Source organism: Diabrotica virgifera, chromosome 3 (genome assembly GCF_917563875.1).
Source record: "Diabrotica virgifera virgifera chromosome 3, PGI_DIABVI_V3a".
In the NCBI taxonomy this organism is placed as follows: domain Eukaryota; kingdom Metazoa; phylum Arthropoda; class Insecta; order Coleoptera; family Chrysomelidae; genus Diabrotica; species Diabrotica virgifera.
Window position 1 is genome coordinate 270,400,837 of NC_065445.1, and position 18,157 is coordinate 270,418,993.

Genomic DNA, 18,157 nt, shown 5'->3' on the forward strand with positions numbered 1-18,157 from the left:
AAATATAGATAAAACGAACGACTTATTCAAAAACTACGCGTACTCTTCTTTCTTTTCTCCTACAGATATTATTGTACCAAATTATAGTGAAAGCATATATTTAAATAAAAATATTCTTTTATCCATAACGAACAATTACAATGAGTCAATAGCTCTATATACAGATGCGTCTAAATCTGCAGATGGAACTGGATGCGCCTTTTTTATACCATCGGGACATATAGAAAAGAAATTCAAACTGAAACCGGAGACTTCAATTTATACAGCAGAGGCTATTGCAATATATGAAGCTTTACTATATGTAGCTGAATTTGATTTCGCCCATATTATAATTTTGTCTGACTCCTTAGCAGTATTGAAATCTCTTGGTAAATATGGACCTTAAACATCCAAGACTGCCCATACATTTATAAAATTAAACATATTAAACAAAATCTTATAACCAAAGGAATCAATGTACATTTTATCTGGATTAAAGCACACGCAGGATTTGAACATAATGAGTATGTCGACTTATTAGCCAAAGAAAGCGTTTCATCCGATACCAGTATTCTACATAAAATAACACTGACTGATAGTATAACCTCTTTCAAGTCAACACTGCATCGGGAGTGGAGCTACCAGTGGAAGGAATACTCTTTTGTGAATCAAAATAGATACTCGTTAATTCAGCCCGATATTCCCAAATTTCCTTGGTACAAGTCTTGTTAGAGCTTCTAGAAAGTACATAACTTCTATTATTAGAGTACGATTCGGGCACGCATGTTATCCAAAGAATTTATTTAAAATACAGGTTTTGGATAATGATAAATGTGAGCATTGTGAAGAGGAAAGTGATTTAGATCATATATTTTTTGGTTGTTCTAAAAATACAATTTACTCATCTAAATTAATAAATGATTTATTAAAATGTAAAGTAGCAACTCCTTGGAATATACTATATTTATTATCACTTGGTTCTGTAGATGTATACAACTCTTTAATTAACTTTTTAAAAGACAGCAAATTATCATTATAATTCCCTTAAACATTTTTAATTAATACCTTTGGTAGTTAGTTGTTTTAGCTGTTAAGCTTAGTGTTACTTAATACCTTTTAGTTGTTATCTTTGTTTTAAACCTGTTTTGTATAACTTGATAACTTGTATTCCGTATGTGTCTGGCAGTATGACGCTAAGTCTAAGCCAAAAAAAAAATCATTGAAAACATCACTCACGCACTAGGTGTTTATAGCTTTGTTTAACAATAAAATAATAAATTTTTAGCAATGCAAATAATCAAAACCGATATAATTTGACTTAAACTTTCAAATGCTGTAAGCAGAATTGCTACTTTATTTATTAATCAAAAGTTATTCTGGTTCAAAAATTGCAATTTTTCGATTTTTTGGAAGTTCAACCGCGGTTATCTCGAAAACTATGCATCCAGCGAAAAAACTTGTCAGAGCATTTTTTGCCTAAAATGACCCAAAAAATACAAAAAGATGTTTTGTTTTGCGAGAAATCACTGTTATGTAATTCCTCAAGTTCTTTGTCTACATCAATCTTATCGACATCCGGATCAACTGTTACCCAAAAAATTCGTATTCTGCGGGTCAAAATATACAAAAAAAACTTGGGTAAGTCCATCTGAATTAAGGAGGCCGTTGTACCCCCCCTAGCGACAAGACTATTAGTCATAAAAGTTTTCTTCCATTTTTTTCTATTCTCTGCTAGGTTTTTCCAATCTTGTACCCTCAACAATTTCATATCTTCTTGTGTCGAGTCCATTCATTTTTTTTGAAGGCGTCGTCCTTTTCTTTTTGTACTAGCTTCAGTATTTACCATTTCTTATTAAATTATTCCTTCTTCCATTGATGTCTGTAACTAATTAATCTAAATCTTTGAATTTCATCAAGTATTGTCACTTTTGGTTGTCCATATTGTCATATTGTCATATATTAATGTAAAGAAGCTCAGTAGATCTGTTGTAAAAAATATGCAGGAAAACTCTTCTTCTTCTTCTTCTTCTTCTTCTTCTTCTTCTTATTCTTCTTCTTATTCTTCTTCTTCTTCTTCTTGTTCTTCTTCTTCTTCTTCTTCTTCTTCTTCGTTCTTCTTTTTCTTCTTCTTCTTCTTCTTCATCTTCTTTTTCTTCTTCATCTTCTTCTTCTTCTTCTTCCTCTTCTTCCTATAATAGAAAAATATTTTTTTACAAAAATCTATTTTTTTAATCATAGTATCATTAATGATCATAGAAAAAGTTAAAGTACACTTTAATAATTAAATGCTTTTTATTTGATAATTATTTATTGAAGATAATTTATTTATTAAAGTATACCTTAACTTTTTCTATGCAACGGCAGATCCAGCAACCATGCAAGGAGGGGAAATTTTCTCGTCACTCGCGTACGCAGGATTCTTTTTCGGTATGGGCTGTTACTTTATTTTTCTTCATGTACTATGTCCTTTCAGAATGTTGGTTACTATCATAGCTATCTTAATTTTATTCACTGCCACCCTAAATCAACCACGAAGTGCTTTTTCGTCCTGGACTGCGTTTGCCTTCTATTTTCACTTGCATAATATTTTGTAGCAACCTATATTTGAAACTTCTCATTACATGTTCAAAATACTCCACTTTTCTCTCTTGATGCCTTCTATAATCTCAGTAGTCTTGCTGAGACGTTCTAGTACTGTGGAGTTTCGAATCTTCTTCACCCAAGATACTTTTAAAATTCTTCTATAGAACCACATTTCGAAAGCCACAAGGCGATTTAGGTAAATAGATCGATTTTATTCACAGTCCAAGACTCGACACCATATCAGTAAGACCGAGAACACGTACTTTGGAGAAGGAATTCTGTTTTATGTTTCATTCCGTTATTCAGTTGTCAACAGGACACAAAACTCACTATTTATTTTCAATCCTTATTATCTCTTTCTTAAAAAAAAGCGCCACCAGGTGAAGTCTCAAGGAGGGGGCAATTGACCCCATTGACCCCCCATTGGATCCGCGCCTGTTTCTATGATTAATAACGATAGTATGATTAAAATCATGGATTTTTGGGAAAAAATTATTTTTTAAAAAAGTGTTTAAACAAATTAGATTGTTTATTAATTAATAAATGTCTAGACAAATTGCATATTTGTAATGTACAAAAAAAGTACATAATATGAATTAAAAAAAGAACGATCAAAATATATTCAGTAGATCCCGAGATATAGAAAATGATAGTGTAGTTTTAAGTTGCCTTTTTTAACTCATGCATTTGTAGGCTCCCAGGTCCCCCTTCACTTACCACGACTAGTCACCAATTGAACTACATTTTTAAAAATTCGTGTAAAATACCAGATTTTCTAATATACAGGGTGTTTCATTAATAATTGTCCATATAGTAACTGGAGAAACCTTAGCACAAAATACGAAGATTTAACCTAAAATACTTAAATAAAATGTGGTTCCTTACTGAGTTACAGGTTGATTTATCTAAAAATTTAAAAACTATTTTTGCTCAGCGTTTTAAAACTATTCGACGTATTATTTTCATACTTGGCAGAAAGTATAGGTACTGTACAGACTACTAAATTACGTTAAACAAACGTTTCTGACTATTACCAGAGGCGTACGACGGAAGAAAGTGAATGGTTGACCCTTTCCAAATTCTACGCCACTGGCGGAATTGCTATTTTAGTTCAATTTTTGGATTCTCCAATACTTTCTATGAAAATAATATACTCTTCATTCGTAACGATAAAGTCATTAGTTTTCGAGATCTTTGAAGTTAAAAATGAAACGACATGGTTATTTTGATTAATGTATTGTGTCGCTTCATTTTTAATTTCAAATATCTCGAAAACTAATTATTTAATCGTTACGAACGAAGAGTATATTATTTTCATAGAAAGTATTGGAAAATCAAAAAATTACACTAAAATAGCAATTTCGTCAGTTGCGTAGAATTTGGGAAGGGTCAACCAGCCACTATCCCCTGTCGTACGCCTCTGGTAGTAGCTAGAAACGTTTATTTATCTTAATTTAGTAAGGTGTACAGTGCCTACACTTTCTCCCAAGTATGATAAGGATACGCCAAATAGTTTTAAAGTACTGGGTACAAATAATTTTTAAATTTTAATCATATGAATCATATCATAAATTAATCAAAATAACTGTGCCGTTTCATATTTATTTAACTTCAAATATCTCGAAAACTAATAACTTTATCGTTATCAATGGAGAGTATATTATTTACGTAGAAAGTATTGGAGAATCTAAAAATGGCACTAAAATAGGAATTCCTCCAGTGGCGTAGAATTTAAGATGGGTCAACCATTCACTATCCCCTGTCGTACGCCTCTGGTAGTAGCTAGAAACATTTGTTTATCATAATTTAGTAGGATGTATAGTAGTCGCACTTTCTGCCAAGTATGAAAAGGATACGTCGAACAGTTTTAAAATGCTGAGCAAAAATAATTTTTAATTTTTTAGATAAAACACCCTGTAACTCAGTAAGGAACCACATTTTATTTAAGTGTTTTAGGTAAAATCTTCGTATTTTGTGCTAAGGTTTCTCCAGTTACTATATGGACAATTATTAATGAAACACCCTGTATGTAAAATGATTTTTCCTACGGACAATATTTTTAAAGCTATTCTAAATGTTTATAAACTACAAAATTTCACAAATTTGGCATTAGGATTTTTGACTATATTAGAAAATTTTTTATCTTTTTTAGTACATTTTGATAGCATTAGTTTTCTACTTTCATTTGGCATACGCATAATTGCCCTATCTACATTATTTTCTGTCCTATGTTATTGCAAAATAAAGGTCTCTGGGATAAACAATTAGAATAACTCTTAAACTAATTAATGGATCGGTCTCAAATTTTGAGGGTTTGTTAAGTACTCCAATACCCAACTTTGGGTGAAACACTAAAGTTCTAAGCTAGTTTTAGTAAAAGTTATTAACAAATAACGATTTTCAATTATTTTGCAGTTTGCGTAGCAACAAATTAACTTTTTAACATTAACACTTAACATTTTAAATTTTGTAATTTTATGTCAACTATTTAGCTTTTGAATAGAGTGCAAAAAATCGAAAAAATCGCGATTTTTGCACTAATACTAAATTGTTATTAATTAAAAAACGGACGCGGACTCTAGGCAGGAAACAGGTAGGTTTTCTTCCTATAGGTCTACAATAACTAAAAAAGTAGTCAGCTACCTGAATATTTGAGTGTCCCGAACATGGTCAATTTATAGCTTATTAACCTGGAGTATCTACCTTCTTTATTACCATTTTTTATTAAACAAATGAACTACGAAATTAGATGTTTTTTTAAATATCTCCGAAAATATAAATTTTAGAAAAAAACTGACCATTGAAAAATTCAGAAAACTTTACAAAAAAACCTTATATAAAGAATTTTCTAAAATTAAATCTGTATCTTCTAAAATTTTTTATTTATAACGCTAAAGTCACCCTTCGCACAAACATTAGCGCATTGTAAACTAACGTACGGCGAAGTTCAAGGTTGAGTTATTTTAATGTAATTCTCGAGGTAATTCTTTAACTAATGGATCAAATGAAATTTTACAAATTGAACATGAAAAAAGAATAATTAAGCTATCTTATAGTTATAATAGAAAGAAATAAATTATTTGGGAATAAGTACGGTGTGGGCGGAAAGTGAGCCTTACATGAATTTTGTTTAAAAATGATTAAAAAATGTGTAACTAATACAATTTTGCTTATAAAACTCTCAATTTTGCACAACTTACCTTTTAAGCATCTTACTAAATGATGTTTCATTTAAAAAAATCTCAAAAATTTAATTCAAATGATATGACGTCTCAAAAAATGTAATTTTTGAAATCTTCGTAGTTTTATAGAATTTCCACCACTTTAAGACGGTATTACTCAAGTTTGAACAGATTTATTACAGTTTTATAAGTACTCTTTTAAAGCTTAGGATGTAGTCTTTAAAATTCACTAAATTATTTTACTGTAGAAATGAAATAAACTATTTATTTTTAAGAAAATTAAGAAAGATAACAAAAATGTAATACAAAAACCGAAAATTACCAGGTAAAAAAATGTTTATACACAGTGATCAAAACTTTTTTCTGTAAAACTTACCTAAAATACATTTAATAATAAGCTTCAACAATAATAAATGTTCAGCAAAAAATTTATTTTAGCTCTTATTCAGTATGTCTGCGTAACTTGGAACCTATTGATAACTTTTTTATTATTAGTTTTACGAAAAAAAGTTATTCTTTATAAAATACTCTGCATCAGTAGATAGGCAAAGCGGTTTCTGGCGCAACCCCTAAATCGCAACCCTTAAATATTAATAAATGCCAAACGGCTTAACGTAGGATGACGTGTGACGTATCGTTGGAAAGGGGATGAAAAAGGGGGTTGAACTCAGTATGTGGCGTGCGCATCGGAATATGCCAAAAGGGCATTACGTCATATCTTCTTTTCTATTGGTCCGATTTTGACGTAAGAGGGCTCGTCGGAACGGGGAGGGGGTAACGAACACATAAAAAAGATGGCGGCAGTGCCAAAACGGCATTACAGCATATCTTCTTTTCTATTGGTCTGATTTTGACGTAAGAGGGCTCGTCGGAACGGGGAGGGGGTAACGAACACATAAAAAAGATGGCGGCAGTGCCAAAAGGGCATTACAGCATATCTTTGTTGCTATTGGTCCGATTATGACGTATGGAGTGTCAAATGAAAGCGGCGGCGACACAGAAGCCAACTGTCAATTCTTCTTCTGTCAACGTTCAATATTAACTGTCAATTCTTCTTCTTTTCCGTATAGTGCCTAACAGAACGTGACATTTGACGTATGACGTGACAAACGAAATAAATAAGAAGAAGAATTGACAGCATCATGACAAACTAAAAGAAGAGGAAGAATTGACAGCAACATGACAAACTGAAAAGAAGAAGTTGACATGACAAACGAAAAGAAGAAGAATTGACAGCAACATGACAACTAACAGAAGAAGTGACAATGGCTTAACAAAATGAAGAAGAATTGACAAACCGGAAAGAAGAAGAAGAATTGACGGCTGCGGAAAAGAAAAAGAGTTGACATGACAAACGAAAAGAAGAAGAAGAATTGACAGCAACATGACAACTAAAAGAAGAAGTGACAATGTCTTAACAAAATGAAGAAGAATTGACAAACCGGAAAGAAGAAGAATTGACGGCTGCGGAAAAGAAGAAGAAGAAGAAGGTGACGTGACAAACGAAAAGAAGAAGTGACGATGGCTCGACCCAAAGTAGAATTAACAAACCGAAAAGAAGAAGAATTGATAGCAACAAGACAAACGAAAAGAAGAAGAAGAAGTAACAATGGCACAGCACAATGAAGAATTGACAAACCGGAAAACAGAAGAAGAAGTGACACACCGAAAAGAAGAAGAATTGACAGATGGCTTGACACAAAGAAGAAGAAGAAATTAAATACGAGTTTATTATTCATAAAATTCACATCTAATACTAAGTATTAAATAGAATTTCATTAGTCACACAAAACGAATGTGTCAGCGGAAGCAAGGCACATTCCCAATCTCATATTACACCTGTAACATGATATTGCAATAGTAAGAATGTAGGGCAATGACCGCAAAAAAGCAACGATTATATTTTTTGCAACATCGCCAGAAACACCTTGCAAATTTTACACGACTCGTTAAAACGGAAATTAAAACTGCAACTTATATAAATAATATTCACATGTCTAATATTGCATTTTAACCTGATATTGCAAAATAAATAAGAATGTATAATATGGCAATGACCGCAAAAAAAAAGCATCAATTATATTTTTTAGTATACGATTTCATTATTATGACACAGCACATTCTACCCGACGCGTTAATAACGGAAATCAAAACCGCAAACTCTAGCAATAATATGCACATGCCGTTTCAAAGAATCCTGCAAGTACATACATGTAAATTTTAATGCGTCATCAGATTAACCTACTATATAAATAGAAATCGGGGGATAGCCAGTTCATTGAGTTTCCGACAGGCATAAAGTACACCAATTGTGTCCGAACCACAGTTTCTGAACGTGTCGCTAGTTAGTTCGCAGTGCAGTGATAAATACTGAATCAAGGTAAGCTATCTTTGTTGTTCATATTAAATATTTTTTCTGTATGTATTTGTTGTGTACTTGTGTTTCATGTCTTAAATATTTTTTAAATAAGTTCTTGTGTTAGTATTATGTACTTGTGGTTCTTTTATCTATGTTTAAAATAATTACGTGCAAAAAAAATTCACGTCTACTGTGCTTTAATAATTGTGGACTATTTCTATTACTCTCTCCCCAATTTTCTTTTGCCGGCCTTCTATATACTTGTGTTTCTTTTATCTATGTATTTTTAAAATACTTACGTGCAAAGAATTTCCCTTCTCCTCTTCTTTAATAATTTGTGGATTACTGTTTTCTATTTCTCTGTGTTCCCAATTTTTTGTCGGTCTTCACAATTCACAATTTCTTATTTTTACACGATCACATTATTTTGTTAATGTAAATTATCGATTTTTTGTTTTTAATGTCTCTGTTTTTGTTACGTACTTCTGTGGATTTTGTTTTCTCTAAACTATTATTTATAGGAAAATAGTAAGATTTGTGCACGTTTTCTAGCAATTGTTTCTTATTGTTTTAGATGGATTTAACAAAAATAAATGCCGTTTCTTTGGTTGCAGACCGTAAACCAATAATTAAATTAAACGAACTACCAATAAACGAGCCACAAAAAGTAATAGACGCCAAGCTGGTGAAAAATAAATTTGGCCAAGTAGTTTTGCTGGAACTGGAGGAGAACGTTGTGTTCCTGCCAAATAGAGTCACAAACGTATATACTCCATTCATCTCTGACTTTGCAACTAAGAAGTATTCCATTATATTTCGAGGACTGATCGATACCGGATACCACCGCCCATCAGCAAAATTTGAGATAATAGACAACTAGCTATTAGAATAAAGGAAAAAGGGTAAGTGATCTTGTTCTTTCTTGTATCTTTTGTGTTTGAGTAGCCATGCAACATAAACAAGTGATCAAACAGTCTGATGATTTGCTTTACATTATTAAAACGCTTCGTAAAATAATGTTTGACAAATTCACTGATAGGGACCGTAAAGTGTGGACAAGACGTGTAAATAGTCAAATTTGGAGATGCAATAAAGTTATTAAAAACAATAAGCTACCCATTGGAACAGTTAGAAAATTGCAAACTAACATAGGTCATTTTAAGCATTTTAGACAAATTATTTTAAATTTCAATAATAAACATGTTGGGATGGGGTTTAGTTCAAAATTACGCAATAGAGTTAAATGGGAAAATGTTATGTCGTGTTTTGCCAGTCGAATTAAAACCGGTGTAATAGTAAATTTAACTCATAAGGACATTGGCCAATTTTTAGAGGATGCTTATACTGTTTTTAGCAACAAAATTAAAATTATTTTGAAAACACATAGAATACTTAAAGTCAATACTGCATTTTGCGGGGAGTTCATTAAAAAATCAAGTGATAGTGAAAGTGTAGATTTAAAATATTTTAATACGAAAAATGCTATTATAGATACATCGACCGATTTACATCTTTGGTTTCGTGAAAATGTTAAAGATAAAATTTATACAAAGCTGTCCGAATTTGCAGAAAAAGATTCAGGAGCCGCGCTGTCTAAAGTAATTTCATTAGAGGTTAATATTAATAGAGTGGACATAGGAAACGGTTCGTCCTTCATTGACTTGCCAAAAGAGATTAGTAATAAAAAGGCTTGTATCAATGTTCGTAATTTTGATCAAGCATGCTTTTATTGGTCAATAGTTAGTGCTTTGTATCCTGCTAACAAAGATGCTCAAAGAGTATCCAAATATCCACATTATTCTACTATTTTTCAAACGGACAAATTAGAAAGCCCAATGCCATTAAATCAAATTTCAAAATTCGAAAAACTAAACGCCATATCAGTCAATGTTTTCGTATTAGAATTAAATATAGTTAAGGACAAACAATTTTACGAAGTAGTACCTGCCAGACTGACACCAACAAAGTTGGAAAAGCATGTTAATTTGCTTCTTGTGCAAGATAAATATTTTCCAAAATTAAATGATTACGATGCTCCTCCAGAAGATGACGATCAGACGGAAATACGTTTTCATTATTGTTGGATTAAAGATTTGGGAAAATTAGTACAGTCACAAGTGAATAAGAGCAAAAGTAAAAAATATATTTGCGATCGTTGTTTAAACCACTTTAGCAGTGAAATCAAACTAGCAGAGCATGAAGAAATGTGTTCGGATATGAATAAATGCAAAATGACTGTTCCTAAATATGATCATGTGGGTTTTCGCAATTTTACGTACAAACAAACAACTCCGTTTATAGTTTATGCCGATTTTGAATGCCAATTACATAATTTTACGGATTCCAATGTCAAATTGAGTAAAACAGCAAAATATCAGAAACATGTACCTTTTAGTGCAGGTTATTATTTTAAATGTGCTTACGATGACAGTTTATCTTATTTTAAGAGCTATAGAGGTGAAAATTGCATGGAGTGGTTTGCAAAAGAAATGGCTGAAATTTCCAAATTTGTAAATTCCAAGTTGAAAACAATTATACCTATAGCCGAAAAGACTAATACAAATGGAGCGACTGTTTGTCATATTTGTGAGAAACGCTTTTTGGCTACAGATACAATTGTAGTAGATCACAACCATTTTACCGGAGAGGTACGTGGATTTGCACACCAAGCATGTAATTTGAACTTTAAAAAATTATTTGTTGTTCCCGTGGTTTTTCACAATTTTAGTGGTTACGATTCGCATTTTATGATTATTGATTTATGCAAACATGGGCACTTGAGTCTACTTCCAATTAATAAAGAAAAATATATTTCATTTACATTACACTCTGACGAACATCAAATTAAATTACGATTTATTGATTCACTAAGATTTATGGGAGCTTCACTCGACGAATTAGCATCAATTTTAGACACATCGGAAAAGAAGATTTTAAAACGAGAATTTAGTAATTTAGATGATGATACATTCAATTTGTTAACTTGTAAAGGAGTATTTTGTTACGATTATATCGATAGCGTGGAAAAATTAGATGAAACTTCTTTACCCAACATTAGGCATTTTTATAATAAGCTAAATAATGAATATATTAGTGAAGAGAAGTATGCTCATGCGCAGAATGTTTGGAATAAATTTAATTGTAAAAATTTGGGTGAATACAGCGATTTGTATTTGAAAACAGATATTCTGCTGCTGGCTGATGTGTTTGAGCAGTTTCGACAAAAATGTCGAGACACGTATAAACTAGATCCTGCTTGGTATTATACCATGCCAGGATACACGTGGGATTGTATGCTGAGATACACAAAATGTAAATTAGAATTGCTAAAAGATGTGGATATGATTTTGTTCATGGAAAAAGCCATAAGAGGCGGAATATCTGTTTGCAGCAACAGGTATTCGGAGGCCAACAACAAATACATGTCGACGTATGACCCCACACAACCCTCTAAATACATCATGTATTTAGACGTGAATAATCTGTATGGCTGGGCCATGAGTGAGGCTTTACCAATAGGAGGATTCAAATGGATTGAAGATGGTACCAAATTTGGTGTTGCATCAAAATCCACTAATCTTCCCGAAGGTCATATTGATATTATGTCAATACCAAATGATGCGAAAGAGGGCTATTTTTTCCAAGTTGACTTGGAGTATCCACGCGAATTGCATGATAAACACAAAGATTTTCCATTTGCTGCCGAACACCGCATTCCGCCCGGTTCAAAATTGCCAAAGTTAATACCAACCTTATATCACAAAACAAAATATATTATTCATTATAGAAATCTTAAACAGGCATTAGAGAACGGTTTAATTTTAACAAAGATACACAGAGTGTTGAAATTTAAACAATCTGCGTGGCTGCGACCATATATTGAGTTAAATACCAACTTACGAACAGCAGCCACAAGTAGCTTCGAAAAAAATCTCTTTAAATTAATGAATAATGCTGTGTTCGGTAAGACAATGGAGAACATAAGACGTCATCGTATCGTAAAATTATGTAAAAAATGGCATGGAAGGTACGGAGCTAAAAATTTGATTGCAAGTAGTCGATTTCATAGTCGAACGATCTTTCATGAGAATTTGGTGGCTATCGAACTGAAAAAATCAGAAGTATGCTTTAATAAACCCCTGTATATAGGCGCAGCAATCCTTGATATATCCAAATTATGTATGTACGATTTTCATTATAACTTTATGCTTCCAACGATGGGAGAAGAAAACTGTTCATTGCTGTACATGGACACAGACAGCTTTATTTATGAACTGCAATGTTCAGATGCATATAGAGAGGTTTTAAAAGCATATCCAAGCAAATTCGATACCTCCGACTACGCCGAAAATAACCCATATGACATAGAACGATTAAATAAAAAAATCCCTGGATTAATGAAGGATGAGGCAAATGGGAAAATAATTACACATTTTATTGGGCTAAGATCAAAAATGTACACATTTAAAATGCAAATAACAGACGTGGAGAGGGAAAAAGAAAGACAACGCCTGGAACGAAAACAACTAAACAAAGAGAGAATTGAAAGCGACGTAAGCAATTTGGGAATAACCAAAAAGGCAAAAGGAGTGAAATATAATGTCGTTCGAAATAAAATTACGTACGAAGACTATGAAAAATGTCTTAAAGAATTCAAAATTCAAAACGCAAGCCAAAGATGTATTCGGTCATATCAACATTCAGTATTTAGCATCGAACAATCCAAAACGGCTCTAAGTCCTTATGACGACAAGCGGTACTTAATACCAAAATCATTTAATACGCTTCCGTGGGGGCATTATAATACATAAAACGGCAGTGTCATCACTAAACATTTATTTGTTGTTGTTGTTGCAGAAATACAGCAAAAGAAAAGATGGTAACAACATTACGCACACAATCTATAAAAACTATTTGTGAAAATATCTTGAACATAACTGAATTTGTTGAGATGTCACCACTGCCGTGGAGCCTTACTGTAGAAATTTGTAATAATTATAGTATTTATCGCTTTCGAAAATTATATGAAACTGATTATTTGCATAAAATACAAATATGTGATCAAATAGATTTTGAACAAACAAAACGTGAAAACGAAGCAGAAAGAAATCATCTTTGTGAGTCAAATTATTATAAAGAGAAAGAACTTAATATGTATTGTGTTTGTTTTTCTGCATTTGTAGCAGATGCTATTGCTTTAAACTTTTGTTTTAGCTGTTTCAAACTTTTCCGAAACGTACTTAAATCAAAAAATAAATGTTATGGTTATGAACAGGTTCTTAATTGGAATGAATATCATGAATATGAAATAAAATATTTGTATGATTTAACAGATAATTGGTGTCAAAATTCGTTTGATCACGTCTTGTTTGATACAACTTGGTCCTTTCAATGTAGATGCTCAATGCATAAATAATTTTCTTCTTTTTGCGCAGTATATGGTTACTTAAAAAAAAAGAAAAGATCACTTATCGCAAAGTTTTTGTAAATTGTATATAAAAAATATTATCCATTGTATAATGTAATTTTTATTAATAAAATTGTTTAATCTTAATTTTTGTTTGTTTTATTTATATTAGGTAAAAATAAAAGACAACATATTTATTAATATTATTTATTCACAACTATCCAAATCATTTACAACTTTATTGCTATAATACCATACATATTCATTCAAAGCTTGACTTAACAAAGTATCTGGAGAAATTTCACAAAACGCAGTTAAAGCGTGAAGTCGACTATATAAACTGTTACTCTTATGACAATTTTGCTGAATAAAGTATACAACATTTCTATAATACGAAAAAAACTGTAAATTGTCCAATAACGACACTCGTTGAGACACTAAATCAATGTTTGCTCTCAGGATCTGGCTTACATCATCTTCACATAAATAATATTCGATTCCGTGTTTCTCGATAGTCAGGAACTTTACATTTTCCATTACCAATTGTCTTAGTTTGCAGAAATCACCACACTCAAATTCGATTGGATCATACTCATCGGCATAGGTCGGCAAAGGTGGTATGAAAAATTCTTCCATAATTTGTATAAACATCTCAATTAGGGTAGTCCACTCGAATGTGTTTAAACTGATTCTTGTAAATTTACCATGTTGGTACAGAATAATGGATGGAGAAAACTGTCGAGCTGGAGATAGGCCAATTTTTATGTGAAAACATCCTATTGGATAGGTAGTTTCCAATAAATAATATGGTTCATCTTTGGCAGCTTCTTCATATTTTTCCAGTACTCGATCTAATTCAGCGTCGTAGATAATTGTCTCTTCACTTTCGTATCCGCTATCTTGAGAAGTCATAGTACTGCTGTTGCAACTGAATACACAAGTCGGTTGGAGAAACTCAAACTGAATGTGACGGATGGTTGCTGAGAGAATTTATACTTTTTCAATCCCCCACTCTTTGCGTGTAATTGTCAGCATTTTCTAAAAAATGTATGTCTACGCGGCGTATCGAAATATAGATCCTTAAACTACATCTGAACTAGTAATCCAGCTGTTGTGTTTGCTATCCAATCCTAACCATTTAACATACATTTTATTGCCTTTTCGTCTAAGTACTTTTTCAACCAAGTAAATGTCGGGATTTTTTGTTTTCTGTAATTCTTCTTCGTAAAACCCGCCGCTAATCGGTGTACCTTGCATGTCTTCGAGCAAATACGTTATAGGATTCGTTATCTTAACTTGTACAATTCTAAATAATTCTGTAGTCCAATTGGGCGTGTAGGCCTTTTCAAAGAAATGTTTTGCCTTTGATATACGTACAATGTCGCCAACTTTAAATCTCCGTGGACCGGCAATCTTTAAATGACTATAATTTTTGTTTAAAATGGCTTTTTCATTGGATTTGTTGACATGAGATGGCTTGTATCCTGTTTTACTGTGCTTTGTATTGTTGTATTCCTCAGTGACTGTAGGTAGTGCATCTAGCCATTTGTATGATCCATGTAAACTAAAATACTTGTACAACTTTGCTTTCAACGTTCTAATAACTCTTTCACAAATGGCAGCCTTCTTAACCGTGTATGTGCTGTAATGATTAATTTCGTGTTTTTTCATTAAATTTTGAAATTTTCTGTTGTAAAATTCGGTTCCCTGATCAGATTGTAGGTTTTTCGGAACTCTTTGAGTACGGGCGAGAATATCCGAAAATGCGCGAGTAATTTCCTCACCTGTTTTGTTCTTTAGAGGACGTGTCCAAACAAATTTTGAAAAACAATCAATTACAACTAGTATTAGTTTGTAATTTTTATTTTGGTGCGCATAAGGACGCATTTCAGCCAAATCCATCTGCCACAAGTCATCGATTCCTTTGATTATTGTTCGTCGACGAGGATAGTTTTTTCGTGATGGTTTATGCAACTCATACACCACCTGTTCCTTTTCTTTAGACATTTTTATAAACGACTTTCAATTGCTGTTAGGCGGGTATCTATATTCATCGAATGAAGGTTGTCTACTACATCCTGTAATGCCGCGTTCATTTCTTTTATCTTCTTTTCCATCTTCATATCGTATATCGCATGATGTGCAATGGTTTCTGCAGCCGATTTTATATTCTTATCCGTATCCTTTTTTAGTGTATTCAAATCATCTTTGAATATTTTTTGCAACTTTTGCTCGAGAAGTGGAACTGTGGTTTTATGAAGCTCTTTTCTTACTTCGTTTAGTTCCATGGTTAAATTCTTTATATCATTAGTTTTTTGCTGCAACAACTTATTTACATTATTCTCCGTGTCCTTTTTTAGTGTATTCAAATCATTTTTTCATTATTTTCTGCAACTTCTGCTCGAGAAGTGGAACTGTAGTTTTATGAAGCTCTTCTCTTACTTCATTTAGTCCGATGGCTAAACCTTCTATCTCCCCAGTTTTTTGCTGCAACAACTCACCATGTGTTTGAATTAATGGTGACTGTATGTTACGCAACTCATTTATTTGTGCATCGACGTATTTTTTCGTTGCAGCATCACCATTTTCTGATGGATCCTTGACATTGCAAATTTTCACATTTTCGGCATTAATATTTCCGTCAGAAGTATGTGGAAATGTAACTCGCGTCACCTTTTGAGCGCTACCACCACCACCACGAGAATGATGACCGAATTTGTCGACACTCATAATGGAAATGATATTGTCATTCCCAGTTACTCTATTATATTAGCTTCTTTTAGTTCATTGATGATGGCTACAATTTCGTTGTCGAGAGATGTGTTGCCGGCGTCTTTCGAAGCCACCAAGAGTTGAAGACGATCCACCAATTCATTTGGGTCGTCCCAGTAAATATATTCCCTAGGCAAATCATTGTATGTCAAATGCGTAGGTAATCCAGAACCGACATCTCCTCTACTAGTTTCTGTATGACGACGTTGAGGTATTAATGATGGAAGATTAGGTTTAATAATTTCCTTCCACTTGTAGCCGTGGGTTCCCTTTAGTGTACCATCCCGTCTTTTATGAGCGCCGGTTATATCCAACAATGAAATATAGTCTTTAACGTCTTCTTCTTTAAAATGATCAGGGTCTTTGTAAAATATTAACTCATATAGTCCACGTGTCCCTTTAACATATTTTCCTTTCGTTACAATCCTACCATCCCGAGTGAAATTAATATCAGTGGAACCAAGTGCCCATTTTGCCGTTTTGCTATCATAGGTTGGACCGTATACCTTATCTATTTGATCTGAAGATATCCCGTGATTTATCACGTAAGGTTGAATTAGAGAATGATATTGGTCTAGGTAATCTTGAAATACTTGTTCGGATACTTCATCTTGCGATTGGTTTGTTTCTATGTTATCTTCGTATTCTTCATCTTCTTTATCGTTGTTTTCAAACACATCTCCATCACTTATAAATGATAATGGTGGTGTAGGATTTTCCTCTCTATCTGGCTCTTTTTTTAGTCCTACTTGTTCCTTTTTCACCTCTTCTTCTTCTTTTTTAACTTGTCTAAACTTGTTATCGATAGCATGATGCAACGTTTTTGATGATTGCGCAATATTCTTGAGTGGTTTCGAGATTGGTTTAAAAAGTTTATTTAGTGACTCATCTTGTTCTGTCTTGCCTAATTTCAATGCCAAATATTTTTTGCGAATTGATCTAGCCAATTCGGCAACTTTCTTCTTGCGCATGGCAATGGCGACCGCATCATAAGACATTTTGTTGACAACTAAACAATACATCAACTTACAATTTTATATATTTATCAAATCCTTTGCGGTATCGGCCATTGTTAAGGGGAAAATCTTTCATAATGACCAAAGTACCATAGCGGTCTGTCGTCCAACATTCTGAACACATTTTTTTAAATTCATCAAACGACATGTCTGGCGATACGTGTTCATCAAATATATGCTTCAAATTTATCTCGTCCTGCTTGAATAATACAATCATGTTACAATTGTCTCTTATTAGCTGCTTCGGTATTTTTGAATATGTTTGACATAAATAAGCGGCATCGATATTTTTATGTCTGCACATGGAATAATACTCGCGAATCTTCTGTTGACCATCACATGCAACATCGTCAAATAAAAAAATTGAGTTTGGTTGTGCTTCATCTGGACTGATAATTTCTTCATTGTCTTTGAATGGAAAGTACCCAACACCTTTGACTTGGGCTATTACATCTTGCAGTAGTTGGTATTTCGGTTGAAAAAGGGATTTCGAATAAACATAGACATTTTTGAATTTGGCGCCATTCGGATTAAATAATAGTGATAGCATGACATTCGTTTTTCCGCACCCACTTGGACCGCAAATAATGGCTCTAAATGAGTTTGGTAGCAATTTACCATGTTTACTGACTGTCACTTTCTGGACAATGTCCAGATTATCAATTGGCAACGTCTGCTCTTGTTGAACGATCTTCATCGTGTGGCAAGTGTAGTACATAAGTACGGCAATATATTATAGATGTCATCACTTGCATGGCATCAGTCCAATGTTGGTCGTCGAAGGAGGAGGTCTCGTGAACTCTTTAATTAATAAACTGCCATTTGAGCTACATATTCCTGGCGGTTATCAGTACTGTGG

The 18,157-nt window shown here is 32.9% G+C and overlaps 1 protein-coding gene across 1 annotated transcript; it reads left to right on the forward strand.

The window, feature by feature from the left end:
- Window positions 1–10,979: 10,979 nt before the first annotated feature.
- On the forward strand, window positions 10,980–12,914 carry LOC126882747 (uncharacterized). Its single transcript, XM_050647738.1, has one exon. The coding sequence runs from the start codon at window positions 10,980–10,982 to the stop codon at window positions 12,912–12,914; it is 1,935 nt and encodes a 644-aa protein (XP_050503695.1).
- The last annotated feature ends 5,243 nt before the right edge of the window (window positions 12,915–18,157 follow it).

Excerpts from the sequence above, each read along its gene's own strand:
- LOC126882747 (XM_050647738.1), top strand. The coding sequence starts at position 10,980 with ATGGGAGCTTCACTCGACGAATTAGCATCAATTTTAGACACATCGGAA.